Source organism: Calypte anna, chromosome 3 (assembly GCF_003957555.1).
Source record: "Calypte anna isolate BGI_N300 chromosome 3, bCalAnn1_v1.p, whole genome shotgun sequence".
NCBI lineage: Eukaryota > Metazoa > Chordata > Aves > Apodiformes > Trochilidae > Calypte > Calypte anna.
Window position 1 is genome coordinate 65739924 of NC_044246.1, and position 20315 is coordinate 65760238.

Below are 20315 nucleotides of genomic sequence, written 5' to 3' on the forward strand. Positions count from 1 at the left end.
TTATTAAATCTAAAATTAATTATAGCTACACCACACTGAAAAGACTGGATGGCTTTGCTGCAATATCACTGGCAGCACCAGAACTCCTAGCAATTTGAATGTATATAGGGATTAATTTAAAGGCAGTTTCTCTTAAGCAAATCTGAACTGGTGAGCAGGCAGACAGCACCATGGAACAGCCATAAACAGACTTACTATGTAAAGCAATTATCTTTTGCTATTTAGTGTATAGTATCTGTTCTGTTAAGAAACAATTAAAGCGTGATGAAAGTGCATATGTTAAAAATCCTAGCCTATGGTTCTTCTCCAAAGTGCATCAAGCTATAGTTGTAAGGGCGTGGAAATCTCTTTATGTAAACTACTCTTAAAAACCCCTAGAGGTTGCAATTCCACAACCCCCCAAGGCAAACCATTCCTGGGCTGGTACACTTGGTAAAGAAGAAATACAAGAATAATCTTTGCATGGAAGTATTCATGGAATAATTCAATAAATGAGATCTAAGACTCATAGTCTGCACTTGAACAGCGAGTGTTAGCAATGTAGTGTCAAGATGGAAAATGCAGTTTATCTATCAAATCCTTCTGTGACTTGGTCTAAGCTAATTTATCTTCTTCCTCAGCAGCTGGTTCACTTGAGCTCCAGCCATTCAGGGTGTTATAATGAAGCTGTCAGTACCTTTTTGTTACGCTTTCTGGTCTGTGGTGCTTAGGAGCTTTATTCCCCAAGTTGCTACATTTACTTTCTCAGCAAATGCTAAAATTCGGTATAAATTATTCCATGTGCTCTGCAATGGATTGTGCTGCTGGATGGCTCCAGCTGCTGAACATCGGGACTGTGTTTCCCTGAGCCTCTCATTTGTAGCCAGCTCCTTAGCAATGCCAGTGGAGCACTCGGGGCTCCTGGGCTCCTGCTGGGCAAGCTGCTTGTTTGAGGCTTAGTTCCAGCAGAGCTCTCCTTTCCAGACAGAACTACTTCACAGATCAGTTCTGCTAGTCAACTAGGTTATGGGCTTAATATGTAACACCATTTCTGATGTGGGTATATGAGGGATATAATGCTGGAGTACCTGAGCTTTAGTTAAGGCAAGTTAGGCTCCATGAATTTCAGTATCCTGGGGAGGGCTGAGATACTCTGTATGGCAAGTCCTGAACTTCAGAGCTTGCTTTTGTTTTGTGGATCTATTACCAACACTTGATGCAGCAGCTTCAGAGGTTTTGAGGAGCTCATTTACATGATGATCCCAGCTTAGACTGTCCTTTTAAATGGTAGTGTGATTGTACAGGGATATTCTGGTATGTACATTGCATAAGACTTTTTTTCTCTTTAGGGATATTGGCACTTGTCCTGGTTTGGGCCAGGATAAAGGTGATTTTCTGTCTTGTACTTTTGCTTTCAGCTAAGTCTCTTGTAAGTAGTTGCACTTGCTGAAATTAACAGCAAGTTTCTCAGACAGTGTCTGCTTCTAGGACTGATAACACTTGATGTTTATAGTTACTGCTAGAGACTGGTGTGCAGAGCCAAGGACACTGCTCAGCTCTGAGGAACATTTTACCCTCCAGAAGGAATAAAGAGGTCCCACCTGAGCCCTCCACTGGGGAGGAATGGACAAGATAGATGCCAGAACTGACCAGAGTATTCCATCCCATATACATCATACTCAGTATAAATCTGAGGCATCATGAGGGCCAAGCCATGCTTCCAGCTACTGGCTGCCTGCCCTTCCTTCACAACTTTTGTACTGACACTGTTTTATTTTGGGGGGGGGGGGGAATGGATCATTGCTCAGTGTTTTGTACCTTTCCAACAGGTAATGAATATTCGAAAAGTTCTGAACCGACTGGATAAACCAGAGGGTCTTTACCCCAACTATCTGAACCCCAGCAGTGGCCAATGGGGCCAGCGTAAGTAGACCACTTCTTCAGTACTATGACCTGGCTATCTGTGTGCTGCTTGCAGTTGTTCACTTCTTTCAGTCACTGTGGTTTTGTGTACAAACACACACACACACACACACACACACATATATATATATATATATACACGCACAACTTCTGTAAAGTATGAAAACTCACACTATATCTGAGATGCTACACAATGTAAAAAATACTACAAATATAAAAGTAATAATCCTACCTGCTGGAATCTCCCGTACTTTTCTTTGATATTTCGGTATGGCTTGTGCAAATGTGTTTTTTTGGAAAGGAAGTTGTAGGCTACAAAAGTATTTTATTCAAAAATCTAAAATGGTCCCTAAAGTCTCTGTTTAAGGAAATATTCTCAGTGTGTCTGAATCAACTTCCATGTTTTAGAGTGGTGTGGCTCCACTGAAGAAAAAATAATTATTAAACCAAGTCTTTTCATTTAATACTAGCTGTGATTTCTGTTGAAGTTTAGTGCCAACAACTGAGGAAGGAAAGTAAACAGAACTGTGTCATGGCATTAATCCCCTTGGAGTCGTTAATGGAGACACCAAAAACAGAAGGGAAAGAATATAATAAAGTGCTTGAAGCATTTGAACTTTCCCTCCCTTTAATATAGCTGTGTCTTCTGTACTCCTTGTTCACATTAAATACCAGTTTTTGTTGATGCACATGGGGAAATATACAGTTTATACCAGCTCTGCTTTCCAGTAGCATGTAGTATTGACATAGATATTAGCTTCCTGCACATGCACACGATGGACACAGATGTTGATGCAGCTCAGCAATTGGCAGGCTGAAGCAGCAAAAGCAAATTTGGTCTTGTTGTATCTCTTCCAATTCAGTTGTCTCCATTGGCATTTATTTTTTTTCTTCCCATAGTAGAAGATCAGAATGTAAAACTTGAGAGATCTTTTGAGATTGCTTTTCCAGAGAGTTTTCTGTTGATTACAACAGGAAAACAACCTCTAGACCCTTAACTGGTACCAGACAGAAGTATTATCTCTCAAACATCAAGTGGGGAGAGGGGGAAGTTTCTGAACATTTCTCTAGCAATGCTGTAACTGTGGAGGACACTGCTGGATCACTGCCATTGTTCCTGTAAATTCATTTAGCCCTTGTTATTTTGACAGTAAACTGAGAGTGATTTGCTGCTGCGTGCGTCAATTGGATTTGTCTACTGCAATAATGTATATAATAGCAGGGCTTATTATTGATGAAACTCTGCTTGTGCTATTTAGTTTGCAAATGTCAGAGGTTTCTATGGTAATTTATTTAGGAAACTGTAAAGGTCATCTAAATGCTGCTGTTCAAAAATCAGCCTTTGATTATAGAGAATGTCCCCCTTATTTTTAAGAAGCATCTTTTCCTTTTGTATCATGAACATTTAATTAAGTAAATTGTGCATTCCTTTCAGAAATTTAATATGTATCATTCAAAAGAGGTGGGAAGAAGCCACTTACAACACAGGTTGTACAATTATAACATTATACAATGTATTTGTTAGGCAAAGGGACAGGATACATTAGGAAAACATAATTTATTTTTTTTTACATTTTGGAAAACTTATTTTTGTACGGAGAGGAGGAAAAAGATGCTGTTAAGTTTGAAAAGAAGAAAAGTATATCTTCTACATTTGCATGGCTTTGCATCCTGTTCACTGCACAAGAAGATGCATTGTGTGTAGAGAAGATATGAAGGAGGTTAAAAAGAAATTATCAGTGTTCTTTTGAATTCCACCAACAGAGGTGTAACTTGAGATCAGAGTCAGGTGTTGGGAAGTTATGAGTTCTTTACCCTCTAAACCTTCTGCAACTTTAGCAGCCTGGATTACCCCTTGCATGTTCTGCTTTTCTCATACCCAGAATTTTGTGGTGTGACTCACAGACATGCTGAGTGATCTGTGTACCCACATCTCCAGCCTGGATGTCTTCCTTACTGTAAAATTGATAATTATGAACGAGTAGTCCTGGTAAAGCAATTTGAAATCCCTGAACAAGTGCCAAATTCCCCAATGTTACCAGGCAGCACCAACTTATAAAAGAAAGCCTCTAACTAGTGTTCCTAGTTTAACAGAGTTTAGAGACTCTGTGTGTGTGTGTGTGTGTGTAGTTGGAGTGTTTTATGTGTTTAGGGGATCTATGCTGAAATCTTATAGCCCATTAAAATTTTGCCTAGAATCTTTTAGGCTCTTGGGCAGCAAGTGAGTGCAATTTTGTGCAAGCAGCTGACAGCACCATTAAACTTTCACATCACTGGTGCAAATGACATCAAGCAATGTGACTCGGTGTTACTGTTTGCAGGGTCACATCCTGAACATCTGCAATGGAATAATCACAGCATCTGTAGTACCAGATCATTTCACACAGTAAGCCTAGGGCACAAAAAAGCAGCATGATAGTAGTAATCCTCTGTAGATGTGGTAAAAGTATTTTTTTCCCCTCTTCTAGAACCACTGCTGTGTTCTGAAAGCAGACAGATGTTCAGGACTGTAATAATATTTTTAAACATGTGAGTCAGCATTTTTGAAACACTGTAAAATGCTCTACAATTCAGCTCTGTAGTAAGAAGCTAAAATGTTTTGGCCTTTTTTATGAAGTCTCTTAAATGGAGCATTAGTGAATAAAAAAGCAAATAAAAACAATGCCTGCATGATAAGAGGGAAAAACCCTTATCAAATTAGACAGCTTTTTCTCCTTTCTGTTTTATACTAAAAACTTACTGGTTTTAAAATAATTGAAAAACTTAGATTAACACATTTTTGTACTGGGTAGACTACATGAATTAGAAGTTAAACATATGAATTATTGTTTCTTTGCCATTAACGCCTGTGGCGTATTGTGGATATTAAACAGCAATGATGCTTTAGCTTCATCAAAAAGTTAGCAATTAAAGAATAATTCTCTGTATTATTCCAGGTAAGTTTTTCCTGAGGTTCCAGGCTTACATTTCTGAAAGATGTTTCAATGCATTAAATGCAGTTTCAAACTGTAATCTTACTGCCCAGGCTGAAGATGAAATTGCTGTTAAATCTTTCTTCCCTTTTTAGATCATGTCTCCATTGGAGGGCTTGGGGACAGCTTTTATGAGTATTTGCTCAAGGCATGGCTGATGTCAGACAAGACTGATGAAGAAGGCAAGAAAATGTATTATGATGCTGTTCAGGTAAATAAGATATTTAAATCTTTCTGTCTTTAATATTCTTATCTAGAACAATCCTTAAGAGGCAGGCTGTGGGGACAATGTGAGGGATTTATGTCTTTGCCACCAGTGTGGCTTTTAGGTTTTAAGAATTAGTTTTTCTTTTAAAAAGACATCAGCAAATAATAATGCTGGAGGGATAAAGATACTGTGGGAAAGGAGAGAGTCCTGAAGTATAGCTGTTTGTTTTCCAGCTGGAAGACAATCAAGTCTTCTAACACTTGAGGAGAAAGGTATAAAATATTTGTTGCATCTACAAGTAGTTCTGAGATAAAAGTTCAATTCTTTTTTCCTCAGTTTTTCCTAAATATATTTCTTCTATCCTTTTCCTTATATCCAGGAAGGAGTTCCTTTCTTGTGTTTTGACCTCATATTTCAACCATTAGAGTATTCTGATTGTGCTCAACACAGGGATCAATATGTTATGGTAGACAGTTATGAAAATAGATATTTTTGTTGACTTTTTGTTAGAAGAGACCTATACTTGTCAGCTTCTGGGAAACAACTAGTTATTCACATTTTACACAAGAAAAAGTTTTGAAATATCAGAATTGTTCATACTTAGATAGCATTTTATTTACGATCCTTGTAGTCTGCAATTTATTTTCTTATTGATGGTGTTCCCTTAATACCCTGTTCTGGGAGAAATAATGGTTTTGTGACACTGAATTGAGACTCACAAAGTATTAAGTTTAAATCCATATTTACAGGCTTTCCTTGCAGTCTTGGGCAAATGACCTATTTTCTCAGTTCTTTGCTTTCAAATATATCTATAAAAAGAGGATAATATACTTCTTTTTTTCCCCACCCTTTCATCACTTTTGACTGGAAGCTTTCTAAGGGCCAGGACTTTTATCTTGTATTAACTCTATGTCCATGCAGTGCCTCTGTAGACAAGGCTTCGAGATGCTAAGCAATATCTGCTTATTCTTTCCTACATCTGGAAACGTGCCATCCCTAGGGAGGAGGCATAAATCTTGGTTTACTTCCCACTCCAGAAAAATGGTGACATTAAAAAAATACAGCCTTGGCTCGTTGCAACTTTTTTTTTCTTTCTTTCTTTCATTAGAGAGAAACATTATACATGGTGTTCTGAGGGAGGGTGTGATCTCTGGTGGTAGTAAATTTGATGACCAAGTATCCTCTGCTGAGAAAATCCTGCCTTTAATTTTGTAAGTGCAGATTTGGATGCAGTCATCCTCATTTTCACTGCTAACATGATTTCAGCTTCAGAGCAAAAGGTGCTTTTTAAATTAGGCTTGAGTGCATTTGAGGTTATAACATAAGAACAGGGCTACTGTAATAGCTCAGCCATTAGGTTGACAGCCAAAAAGAGAGAACAAAGCGTCTGATAATATGGTATCAATTCATCTTACCAGGGAAAGCATTTCTGAAGCACCTCTAAGCTTCTTCACTCTTCTACTTCCACTGGTTTAATAACTTCAGATTTTTCTTTTAAATACTTTCTTACACAGGGTAAGCACTGGTGCATAAATACGTGCTGTAAGAATTGTGCTTTTGCTAGCACAGATGTTCTGGAAAGCACTGCACATCCCAAACATGATGTGCCAGTCACCTTTGGCAGTGTGGCTTTGGCAGTCCCTCCTGCTTGGGAGCAGCTGATTGATCCCAGCCAACAAAAGAGAATCAGAGAGCCCTGTGCCTGCCTGGCCAGTGCTGTGCTGAAGGTTCACCTTCCCCTGATCTGAGCACATCTGGAGCAAGGTACATCAGGAAGTCTCTCTTGCCTTCACCACATGCTGTCCCATGTCACCTGCAGGGCAGCAGCATCCCGAGGTCACTGCTGAGCTGCCCAGCAGCATGGCTGGAGTGGCTCCTGTTGGTTTGCCATTGGGGAAGACACCCAGGAGCACTCCCAGGTGTGTCCATGTGGGGTTCAGCATGGATTTGTTTAAATGGGCACCTCCTCAGGTACGAAAGCTGTGGTGGGCATCCCGAGGTCCTGGCAGGGAGCAGAAGTGGTGATGGCCACACCACTGCCTGGCCAGTTCTTTTCTGGGTTCCCTCAAGGGACAACTGTGTCAAAGCTGAAAGTGTAGATGCAGCATGTGGAGGTACAGCTTGATGCTGGAAAACAGCAGGAAAGTTGCAGTCCCACTGAAACTTGCAGAGTGGTTGAGCTCCACTGAGATGCTAAGTTCTTCACCAGAATAGTCTTTTGAAATCCATCCTGATACTGCCTTTATTGCTATCAATCCCTTCCTTATCTAAATTAAAGGTAAGTGTCTGAACAAGCTGCAGTCTGTCCTTATGACTAAGCCTGCAGGATTTGGGCATTCTGAGTCTGCTTTATATTTTCTTAGATAAATTTCCCCCAACACTTCCAAAATCTTTTTAAGACTGCGCCAAAGGGAACGGCATGATTATTCCTGGCTGCTCAGTCCAACACATACATACATTCTGAGAGAGCCCTGCGAAGGTTTGATGCCTAATTCAATATATTCCTCTATCCAGAAACCACAAATGAAAATACATGGTGAGTTATAGTTCACTGTGAAAAGCTGAAATTTATTTAGATAATGCTTTGGGGTTATTTCTTACATTGTTCTGTAAATCACATTAGAAACAAAAGAGTTCTTTCTATTAGAATTTTTGTAGCACCTATAGATTGTTTTATGGCTTAAGTTAAAAGTTAAAAGCAATAAAGAAAGATGTCAGACTAGATTTTAAAACTTTTTCTGTGTGCCATGAATAAGATGCCTATTTGGCTGATGCCATTTTAAAAAGAGTTGATTTCAAATAGGAAAAGGGACAGAGATAGTCTTGTTTTGAGTACCAGAACACAAATGTACTCACAAGTCTGTCAGAGGGATTCACACACTCTAGACTTTGCACACAAAGACAAGTGATTCTATTTTTAATGTAGATTATGTTTCGCTCTTGAAAAGCAAAGCGTGGAGTGTCCTGTGTCACTTAGTACAGGAAGTAAGAGATCTTCTTAAAATGGTTTCAGTGGGTAGCATGCAACATTTAGTTACAGAAGAAATGTGTATTCAGATTTTAGTCACACCTTGAGGATGTAACTGGCCACAGAATCTTTGCAGAATTACAGGGCAGGAACCACCCCCATCTTTGCAGTTAACACCATTTGTCTCTGAGACACAACTGAGTAGGTTTAGTAAAAGAACATGGTCATTTAGAGCAAATATGGGCCTTCTGGGTTCACTTATGTCTAGTCTAGCACCAGCAGTGTTACAAGCAACTGCATCAAGCCCTCCCTCCTTGAATGTATCTGCCCTCATTTTATAAGTCAAAGGGCAATTTTCCCACTACTCCTGTTAAGATGTTGTCTCACACTTGGTATCCAGCAGTCAGGCACCTTTTCTTGATTTTCCCATCGCATTTATTTATGGCCATTGCTGCAACCTTTCTGCATCTTAAATATTTTCTCTCTCTCTGGTGCTACCTTCATCCTCTTCTCAGTGTATTTCTAGAGAAGTGACATATCTACAGGGTATAAAGAAAGCAGTAACTCAGCCCAGAAGAACTTTGGAAAAGAGAATCCCTAGCCAGCACTTCCCAAGCAGCTCAGTTCAGTGCAGCCCACAGTGTCTATCAGAGGTATCAGGACCCACAGGAGCAGAGAGGTGCAGCTGCTGCAATCCAGAGTTTTACCTTTAGACAGAATAGCTTACTTTTAGACACTTAGATTGTTTAATTTTTCTTACTGGGTAATAACTGTTCAGAATATTGTAACAAGAAAACTTAAGTGGTCTCTGGAGATCCCAGCATGTGGAAGTAGGAACAATGGAAATAGAAAAAGAAGGAAGTGGGGTGAGGCAGGGCCACAGCTGTTCTCTGTAAGATTTCAACAACAGTCCTGAAAATCAGCCTGCTGCTAGGTTGGGTTGAGGGATAAAGGATTACCTACCTTTGTGTAGGTATTGAAAGGGGGAAAAGTCATTTTTGGCCTAAAGATTTTGAGTATTCAAATAAAAAAATATAGGATCACTTTTTACTATTTTTTGTATTTTTTCACTTGACACATTGCTAACTTTTGAGACTAGCCTTGATGTACTCACTTTGTACTCTGCTAAAGGAAGCGATATGGTTTGGATTTTGTTTTAGGGTTTTCTGATTTAATTGTCAGAAAGTGACATTAAGTAGGAAATATTAAGTATTAAGTAGTGAATATTTTTCAGAGCTGTCTGGATTTCAGCCTTTCAGATAAACAACACAAATCTCTGTAGAGTCCTTATTCATTGAAATGAGTGAGAGAACAAAGTGTTGCTGGCAAAATGAAAACCTGAGTAGGCCCTTTTCATCTCCAGAGTTTCCTTAGGGTCTGTTTAACTGTGGTGACTGTCAGGAGGCTGCTCTGTGCTGACTGTGGTTTTCCATTAAGTTGCTTGAAGTGGTTTGCTTTGTGATCTTAAAAAATAAGTGGAAGTGGACAGTGACAGAAGTGCAACATCTCAGCTAGAATAGTTTGTCATACTGGGTAAAGCTGGAAGTCTATTAATGAATTGAGAAGTTAGTCCTTGAGCACTTCTTAGCATTGAAGGAAATATATAAATAGAGTAGGCAGGGTTGTGCAACAGGATCCCCTCTTCAGAATGAAACAGCTGATGCTGAAGGCCAGCAGTCCTACTGCATACCATGTTGTTTTGTTTTGTTTGGGATGGGGGTATTGTCTGTAGCTTAAATGTGTGAAAATGAAGAAATATACGGTTTATTTACATATTTTGTCAGCTGTCATGTTTAAAGTATTATTTACCCAGCTGCACTGGCATTCTGCACATAGAGACAGTGTAGCTCTGTTAGGTAGGAGCACAAGATGCATTTCACTTAACAGACAAGAACATCCAGAAGCCTCAGTGCTTTTTTTATACCCTTTGCTCTATTTCCCCTCTTGACACAGGTTTTGAAGGCTCTACAAGTGCTTAGAGAAAACATCAAGGCTTCTGCAGATTTTTAAATTGTTAATGATTTGCTTATAGTTGCAGAGTGTCAGTATCTTGGACTGTAGAAAGTACTTATTAAAGTGATTGCTTGTTTATGGAGTGTCAGGAGAAGCAGCAAGCTGTAATTTTGTTAGAACGCTTTAAGGAGGATTTTAACTAGAAAGTCCTGTGAGAGAAAGTTTCCCCTTTTTTGTCTGTGTCAGAGCAGCTGTGTCCTTATTACTTCTGCTATTTTCCCTTCCCTTTTCAACGGCAAAAAAAGCTTGTCAGGAGCAATAAAAACTTATTCTAGCATATTCAGTAAGTACATAATATAATATTTTCAGAGTAACTTGCTTTGATTTGTGCCATTCCAGTAATACTGTGTAAGAACATGAATAAATCTAGTGTTCTGGGAGCAGACAGCATTAAGTACATTTAGTGTGAGAGCACTGGTGTTTTTAGAGATACTGATAGATCTATACAGGGGAAAAAACAACAACTAAGTAGGTTTTCAGACAAAAGTAAATTATCAGTTTTCTGCTAGTACTTAATCATCTTTTTAGTGATCAAATGGCTAGGTATCACATTAGTTAAATGCTTGCCAACATTTCAATTTTAAAACTTAGGTATCTCCATTATAAGCATTCATAATTCATTTCACATGAAAGCTTGTCTGTATAACATATCTTAAGTCCAAAAGCAGTAAGTGCTCTATTGCTTTCAAAATGCTTCTAATAGATTGTGTTTAAACAAATAGAAGTTCTGTGTTCAGATTTCACTTTTGATTTTCAAGCTCAGTTTAGTAAGCAGTGAGGACCTCAGGCTAAGATGATGCTTGTCTTTAGCAAAAATATTTTTTTAAATTTTAAAAAGAGCTTGAACTCCTTTTTTAACAATTTTTCTGACTGTGCTTTCATATGACTTGTGCTTCTTGTAAGACATATCTAAAACCTGTGTGAACAACATTTAAGAGAACAGAATCAAATAACAAGGCTTTTAAAAAAAGCAATCTTTTTCTGCCATCTCCAAAACAGCTGCAATAATGGAACAACGCAACTACTTTCCTAATAAACTCACTGGAATTGTGGATAAAGGATAAATTTGATGAATTTTGAAAGTTGCTGAAAAAAATATCATGTTAGATCCATTCAGCAGAGACAACATGAGGGAAGTAACTTAAAGTCACAAAAATAGGCAGTTGACTCGTAAATTCACAGCATACAAAGGCACAGTAATCCTGGCCTGCCTGCTGTGTGCTGTGTCAAAGTAATAGAATGTGTTGGTGAAAGCTGTAAATATTAAATAATTAAGCAATTGACATTATACATCTTTTGATTATTGGAAATATGTGGTAGAATTTTCTTTCATACTCTCTCACTATTGCATCAAATCTTCAAAATGCTGTTTATGAAGAAGGTTCCTAGGAGAAAAAAGTAGATTACAAGTTTGGACTGAGATAATTTATAGTGCTTTGTTTTAAAGAAGCCTGCAGAGCTGTAATTATCCTCAAAAGAAACATAAAGCCTGGAAATTCAGAACTAGGATCGTATTTTTGAAGCTCAGATTCATTAGCATATGGAAATGCATTACTATGACTTGCAAGACAGTTTTATATCCAGCTACAGTGATGTCTTGAGGTGGAAAGTAAAACACCTGGTTTTTGTTGTTAAAACAACAGAGTCACTGAAATTCATTAATCTTAATGAAACCAGCAATGTAAAAGGAGATGTAAGATGCCTAAGTGCTAGAGGAAGTAGAACTGCAGTTTTACATTGTGTTTTGAGGTTTCTCCCTGTCCCTTCAGCAGAATTAACATTTCTGTGGCACGTGTTTATTTTGAATTAAACAACTTCAAGGTGCAGAATGTGTCTCCTGAAAAGCCTCCATCTGGCTCTGTAGGCATCTCTGCTAATATTTTGATTACCTGTCAGTGAAATCAACAAAGATAACAGTCTCTATTAAAAATAAACTTGTTAACTGGATTTTTTTTTTTACTCATTAGAACAGTGAGACCACTTCTATGTCCTGTTTGTTTCTCTGTAAGCAATGCAGTTCATCATCCTGAACAACTCAAAGGGTAAATTATGGGACTTAATCACAAAACCAAGTCAGGGATTGAGGAAGGGGAGTGGTGAAGACAGCATTTAAGCTCTGTGAAAAGCCTAAAGGAGTGAAGAGCTGAACGAAAGAAAACGGGTCCTTATTAGGAGGGTTTGGTACTGCTTAATTTTGCAAGTGTAAGGACTGGCAGTATAATCTAAAGGCAAATTAACAGGATGATGAGCTGAGAAGACAAAACGTCTTGCTTTAAAAAAACAGGACAAGGGGGAGGAAATCAGGTTGGGAAAAATTGTTCCTGCTATCAGTAACAGAGATCACATCCATGCAGTGTAGAATCCTGTAACCTAAGCAATCCATAATGTCTCAGTCACTGCAGTTCTTACAGTGTGACAGAGGCAGGGAATAATTCAACACGCCAACTCAGGAGGAAGATACCGGGAGTAATGCAAGGGGCACTCGAGTCACACTGAACCTGCAGAAGGCTCTGGTAGTGCTTCTAGTTGGGTTCTCAAGCATTTTCACAGTTCTTGTGTAGAAGGAATAATCTCCCAGAAGATGAAAAAAAATTAATTTAGCTGAAGGCTTTGTTGCAGTATGGACTGTAAGCAGAGCCTTAGATAAAAGCACTCATAAAAAAATTTGCTGGGAACTATAACAGCCATAAAAGCCTGTCTGGCTGTCAGAGCTTGCAGGTATGCTACAAACTGCACAATAAATCAGCTTTACAGAAAGTACATGTATTTCTTTAAATATCTGGCAAATATTATTTTCTATGAGTTTCCTTTCTCTTTTTTTTTATTACTCCCAGGTAATATCTGCTACTGTTCCTATTGCAAACATACTTTTTCAGCCATTTCTTCTTTGCAGCCTTTTATGTTGCACAGTCTCCGTTTTACAGTGATGGAAAGAAAGAAATTAGTATTTCAATTGCAGGAATACATTCTGGAAAGCAGTAACATGAAAATTCCATTTCCTTAAAAGAAAAAATTGTACAACTCCAAACAATTATTCATCAATAATGTATTTTCAGCTAATCAAAGACCACATTCTTCTAGCTTTTTTGATTCTTTGCAGATGATGAATACTAGTTTGTATTGAGAATATTAACCACAGCAAAATGAAATAATAATATCTATAGTGATAAATATAACACTACCTGATCTGCAACCAATGCAGGAAGGAGTTATTCATAGGTGGGGTCCATATTGTAATAAAAGTGCAATTCAAATAAACATGTCTCTTTTTTTTAGTGTGTAGATAATTATATAAGTAAATTGATTCTAAGTAGAAAATTCAAAATCATTCTACCAAGCAGAGATTTTCTCTTGGGGTGGATCTTTGTCACCATGCTACCTATTCTCCTTTTATAATAATTCGTTTTAGTAACTTGATTTCCCTGCCAGAGCTGTGCCCTGTGGGCAAACAGCTTCATAAAAGCTGTTCGGTTGAGGTCAGTTTGCTGAAATCATGTAACTTTGGGATAACTTGAGGGGTTTGGAGCATAACCCTTATGAGGAGAGGCTGAGGGAACTGAGGTTGTTGAGTGTGAAAAAGAGGAGACTGAGGGGAGCCTTTATCTTTCTCTACAACTACTGGAAAGGAGGTTGTAGCAAGGGGAGCATCCATCTCTTCTTCCTGCTAACTAGACATGGGACAAGGGGAAATGGCTTCAGGTGTCACCAGTGGAGGTTTAGGTCGGGTGTTAGGAAAAACTTCTTCACAGAAAGCATTATCAAGCTCTGGAATGGGCAGCCCAGAGAAGTGGTGGAGTCACCATCCCTGGATGTGTTTAAAAATTGTATAGATACCGTGCTTAGGGACATGGTTTGCATTGGGCTGGCAGAGCTAGGCTAGCAGAGTTAGGTTAAAGGTTGGAGTGGATGATCTTACAGGTCTTTTCCATCCTCAACAATTATAGGACTCTACAAACTAATATTTCATAAGGTTATAACCTCAAATTAAGTTTAGGCTTCACCAGCTAAGAGTGTTTGCTTTCCTGTCTTCCAGAATAAAAGTTGGTGGGTGCTGATGGACTTGCAGGCTTGGCACACTTAGGCTCATGGCTTCTGAAGTTTATTTGTACATATCAAAGGTTATTTGGATTTCGTGTCAAGGTAGAACTAATTAGTTACCTAGCACATCATTAAAAAGGTTTATACATAGGCATGGGTATTATCTAGCATTCAGAGACCCATGATTGGACAAAGTATGACAAGGCAGTGTGAGAGTCTGTAATATATCAAGTAACTACCTAATAAAAATAGCATTGGATAAGATGATTACATAATAAATATAACTTTTAATAGGCATATGTACTAGTTCCTAATAGGACCCATTTATAAAACCGAGAGTATTTGCTTTACTAAAAATGAATAATTAACTTGGAAATATATTTATATTTTGTGACATTCTTGGAATCAATTAAAATAGTTTTTTTAGTTTCTTGACAGCACTTTGGTAGAATAATTTTTAAATTTCACATTTAAAATTCATCTTGTTTCAACCTGAACCTAAACCTCTGAAATACTAATTGGTATGGCAAAATCTATTTTTGTACTACAAGAATCACCTCTGGTTTAGTTACTGTAGTTCTGAAGGTGCATGATTACTGTTATTTCTGTCTGGTACAGTAACACTTCATTCCTTCTTTCATTCATTCCTTACTTTAAAAATGGCAATATAGGTAAATTTAATCATAAATTTTTTATATTTGCTTACTTTAAAAATACATTCAGACTCAACTGCTAAGTGAGCAGTAGAGTTATCAGCTATTGCCAGAGTTGTTGATTTGGTGAGATGGGGATATCATGCTGAACAGTTTAATATCATTAAATTAAAAGTTTTTCATTTCTGAACTTGCTTTCATCTGGCTTAATTTTTAGAGTGCCTAAGTAATCTCAAACCTATTTTCCACAAACCTGTTGTGTGTGTTTTTAACAATAAGATACCCTATTACAAAATATAAAATGCAAACATAACTCTGAAAGATTCTAGAAGTTTTCTAATTATTTCTATCTTGTTATAAGTTTTGCCTGTTTATGCATTAATACATTTTGTAGCTGGCTCCTTGAAACCTGTTCTATTAATTCCAAAATTATAAATTCAAATATTTTATACTCAAGTGAGCACAAAAGACATATCTTAAAGAACATTATTTTTTTTAAAAGTATCTAGATATTCCTTTACTACATTCCATGGTCTGGCAGAAAGGTTTTTTTTGTATGCACTTGGAATACTCAACCAGAAATTAGCTTGACACCAACTTAGCCTCTGTAATTCTTTCATCTTCCATAGTGGGGTGTGTGGTTTGGATGCTTAAGGAGAACATTCTACCACCTTTTGTCTTCCATATTTGATTCCTCTTTTCATAGGTTAAATTATGCAGGATTTGCTTAAAGTGCAGGAATCTTCATTATTTACTGCTGCTTTAAAATGTAGGTATGCTTTTCTGTAGGTACTAGTGCAAAAAACATAAAATCAGTGAGGGAGGGAAGGGATGGAGGAGTTTTCTGAGCCAATAATGGGTCTGAAGGTGGGCAGAAAACTTCCTTACTAAGTGCTTTCTACTAATATTAGTGGAGAACAATGACACATTCTTGGCACAAAAAACCTACTTGGTAAGTAAAACTTGTACAATTATTCTGCTGATGCCTCTAGTTTAGAGATTTTTTTTCATGCTTATAAAAACAACTTTACAGGTGTTTAAATGGGAAAAATAACACTCAATACTTTCTCTTCATGGCACTTTATTTTTTTAACCCTGGCTTTTTTGTTGAGCTGTCTGCACTGGTATTTGATTCATGTTATTTCTCTTGTACAATGCAAGTTGAGTACTGTTGCTGGAGCTTATGATTTCAATAGAATAAGCCAGAATACTGCTGGATAATTGAAGGTATGATAGCATTGTCTCCTCTTCTTTACCCTTTAAAGAGTAATAGCTTAATTTATGTTCAGGCTTCTAACAAATGTGCTCCCCTGCATCTTCTCACTTGTTTTAATTCTGTTTCTCTCATAAAGGAAAGTTGTTTTCCTAGATTTCAAAATCAGTGATTGTACATTGCCAACAAAACCAACTTAAAATTCTCTCTATAGGCAACTTGTGTGTTTTCAGTCTGCTTAGGTCTTTTTCCAGACCCTATTCTTGATAAGTAACCAAAGAGGAATTCAATGTGGGAGGGGGATCCCACTGGACTTTGGGAATACCAGATAGATTCAGAGGACTTAACATCATTCAGTGCAGCTTTGAATATGAGTTATGGCTGCGTATAACTGACACGAAATTATATCAGTAACCACATCCTTTAAGTCAGCATTTTGACTCATGGAAGCTGAAGTGATGGCTAAACACCATTAGGAGTAAAACTACTTGAAATTGCTCAAAGTATGAAAAGACAGAAAGACAGGAAGAAAGAAAGAGAGAAAGACAGACAGAAAGAGAGAAAGAGAGAGAGAAAGAAAGAAAGAGAAAGAAAGAAAGAAAGAAAGAAAGAAAGAAAGAAAGAAAGAAAGAAAGAAAGAAAGAAAGAAAGAAAGAAAGAAAGAAAGAAAGAAAGAAAGAAAGAAAGAAAGAAAGAAAGAAAGAAAGAAAAGAAAGAAAGAAGAAAGAAAGAAAGAAAGAAAGAAAGAAAGAAAGAAAGAAAGAAAGAAAGAAAGAAAGAAAGAAAAAGAAAGAAAGAGAGAAAGACAGACAGAAAGAGAGAAAGAAAGAAAGAGAAAGAAAGAAAGAAAGAAAGAAAGAAAGAAAGAAAGAAAGAAAGAAAGAAAGAAAGAAAGAAAGAAAGAAAGAAAGAAAAGAAAGAAAGAAAGAGAAGAAAGAAAGAAAGAGAAGAAAGAAAAGAAATTTTTAAAATGGAATTGTATTTTTTAAGTCTTTCCAATATTTTTATAAGTTGCACTGTAAAGATTGCTCCAAGTTTTAGCAAAATTAATCATTGTTACTAGTGAATGGCAATCTGTGTTGCTTTGGCTGCACTTTGAGGTTATGCTAGCTCACATTACCCATTTTACTTTGGAAGCAAAGGCAATATGGAGAAAATCCAACCAACATACAACTTTCTCTTTGTCCTTCATATTTTACCCAATGGTACCAGAGGGTCTGAAATACATCCTTTTGCAGGCCATAGAGACCCACCTGATTCGCAAGTCAAGCAGTGGGCTGACGTACATCGCTGAGTGGAAGGGGGGGCTGCTTGAACACAAGATGGGACACCTGACCTGTTTTGCTGGAGGCATGTTTGCCCTTGGAGCTGATGGAGCACCTCCTGACAAGACAGGCCACCACATCGAGCTTGGTGCTGAAATTGCCAGGACTTGCCATGAATCCTACGATCGTACAAGTAAGTCCTGGCTTGTCAAGTTGGGCTTCACACTTGGACTTGGTGAAGGCTGCCTTTGGGATTTTTGTGTAATGCTGAATGAAAGTTGTTTAACAGTGAGAACTCGTCATCCTTTCTGAGCTAATACTGCTTTGGTCTGAGAGTACCTTTGAGAATAGCTGCTGTTTTATAAGTAATTTCTGTGCACCCAAATCATATCTACTCATTCTAGCAATTAATAGAGCAGGGCAGTGGTTTTCTCCCCCACTTTTATAGTTTCTGTATAGCCAATTACAAATATGCCTGTTCACTTATGCATCAATATAGCTATTAATCATCTTTTATGCCCTAAAAAACCCAAAACTATTCTCAGCTATGTTGTGCAATGCTACAAACAATATAATTACACAAAGTGTATTTTGTGCAGGAAATTTCTTCAGATTCTTCCATCTTCTTGTAAAAATAACCCTGGCAGAATCTCAGGTCCCAGATTGTAACATTCAGTTTGATATCAAAAAGTAAATATCCTCATTTTTACAACAAAATTTCACACGTTGCGAGTTATATGAAATCTTCCAGAATGCAAAAGTTAGCATCACTGTTCAGACTGGAACTACTGTTTAAGGTCTTGATGAGGAAGACCTCTCTTATAATCTGAATTAGTTACAGAATACTTTAAAAAGGAGGTACTGCATAGTCTTTCAGAAATTTTATACCTCTTGAGTAACCTGGCTTATGCCACATGAACAGGTTGCTGATTTGATAGATTACAGAATTTGAAATGTTTTTCAGTTAAATGTTTTTTTATATTGGGCAGGCATGAAGCTGGGTCCAGAAGCCTTCAGATTTGATGGTGGTGTGGAGGCCATTGCTACAAGACAAAATGAAAAATACTACATCCTGCGACCAGAAGTCATAGAGACCTACATGTACATGTGGAGGCTCACTCATGACCCTAAGTACAGGCAGTGGGGATGGGAAGCTGTAGAGGTAATGCTCTATTGGACTTTGTTGGTTTGTAAGATGTTGAATGAAATCTGGATGTTGTTTAGCAGTTGGAGAGTAAATGTTTATTTTAAATCAGTAATATCAACTCAGATTTCCAGAAGTTCATTTACTAAATGGTTGAACTAAGATAATTTTGATAAAACTAAAGAGTGCTGGTATTATGTATTACAAAAATACCTTATGATTTTTCCTTCTTAAATACTTCTGAGATCAGGGTCTTACTTGGAGGTACTGCTCAGCATGTGAAGTTGTGAGGTACTGCTTGTTGGATGTGAATGGAAAGTACAGATGTGTCAGATATAAGACTTGGACAGGGAAATAAGTTTTATGAAGTGTATTTTCGATAACAATTGTACAATTTTAATTAGATGGTGAAGGCCAAGATGAAGAATTAGGTACTGGATGTGGCACTCAGTGCCATGGTCTAGCAACCGCAACAGTGGTTCAAGAGTTGGACTTGATGATCTCTGAGGTCCCTTCCAACCCAGCCAATTCTGTGATTTATAAAATGGGTGACTTTCAAAAGTCATGGGTCATCTGGACTGAGCTCCACTAATGCTAAGCTCTTCCAGGTTTAAATTTCTGTGTGTCACTTGCCTTTAAGCAACCATGCTGAGCCTAGCTCAAGCCTTCCAAGAGGGAGCTATTTTATACTGCAAAAACTGGTTAAGTCCATTGTTTCCCTTATTTCAGTGATTAAACACTTCTACTTTTAGAGAGCCTTTACATTTACAATGTTTCATCCTCCAGGTATGGGTCCTTATTACACTTTTAGAGTTCATTTATTTTCTCCTCACATTGATGCTGCCCTTGCTAAATTATCTGCCTTACACACTTCCTTTGGAATTTTTAAGCAGACTGAGATCTTTCAGGACATACAGGAAAATTAAGAACACTGTTTTTGCAGCTCTGTAGAATTAAGAAAAGTGGGGGGAAAAAAGAACCAAAACAACAAAAAGCGACACACACACACACACACACACACACACAAAAAAAAACCAAACCCAAGAAAAAAAAAATCACAAATAAACCAAAACAAACAAACCACCAATCCTCCCAAAAAATACAACTGTGTACAAACTGTGTGCAGTGTTTGTTTACAGTGATCTCTCCTTTGCAGAGTTATTGATTACCGGGACTTAAAAAACATCCTGTTTGTCAGTTTGCCCAAAACCTCTTGTTTCTATGAGTTTGTGATTATACCTTTCTCAGATGTGCCTGCACTGCTGGTTGTAGAAGTTTGTTTTGTAGTAAGGAAAGAACATGTAGAATTGTGGCCTGGAATTTCTCATCCCTGAGAGACCCTAGTAGAGAGCTGTATCTGCATTATAATTCTATATACCTGACATGACATCTGCCAGTTACTTGACCAACATCTATAATGTATTCAGTATTCACTTAGATACTGGACATGTCTCAAATGTGCAAATGTTGTTAAGTGGTGCTGAAAAAAAAAAACATTTCAAGATCAGTAATTAGATGGCCTGAAGAATGACATTTACAGCAAAATCTGCTTTCCATAAAAGAATAGCTGCTACCATTAGCTACTACCTACTCTCTAGCCCCTCCTTGTTTGAATAGTCAAAGCAATTCCCTATCTGCAGTCAGCACTGTTTTCAGTTAGGTAGATGGTAGTTATTTAGGATTTTTTATTTGCCTCCTTGAAGTGTTGGCTCTCTCTGCCCTGAAAAAATATGCTTCTGAGTTAATGATTCCAAAGCAATTTAAAAAAAAAAACCAAAAAACCCCAAAACAAAACACAAAAAAAACCCAACTCCAATTTAGCATGCTGCTCTCTTGCTTTCTTCTTAGCTAACAGCCCCCTCAGGCAGAGGTTTTACTACTTCCCAGGCAGATTATAATTGGAATATTTACAATGGCTGTTTGTGGAAGTCATCCCACC

At 37.6% G+C, this 20315-nt stretch overlaps 1 protein-coding gene across 2 annotated transcripts in view; it reads left to right on the plus strand.

Annotated features, from left to right (window-relative positions):
* MAN1A1 (mannosidase alpha class 1A member 1) overlaps window positions 1-20315 on the plus strand; it is a 136544-nt gene that overhangs the window by 110595 nt on the left and 5634 nt on the right. For both annotated transcript variants that reach the window (XM_030447126.1, XM_030447127.1), the window contains 4 exons: window positions 1809-1902; window positions 4970-5085; window positions 17206-17425; window positions 18222-18394. In XM_030447126.1, the coding sequence (XP_030302986.1) occupies window positions 1809-1902; window positions 4970-5085; window positions 17206-17425; window positions 18222-18394 (603 nt within the window). The remainder of the gene's footprint in view (window positions 1-1808; window positions 1903-4969; window positions 5086-17205; window positions 17426-18221; window positions 18395-20315) is intronic.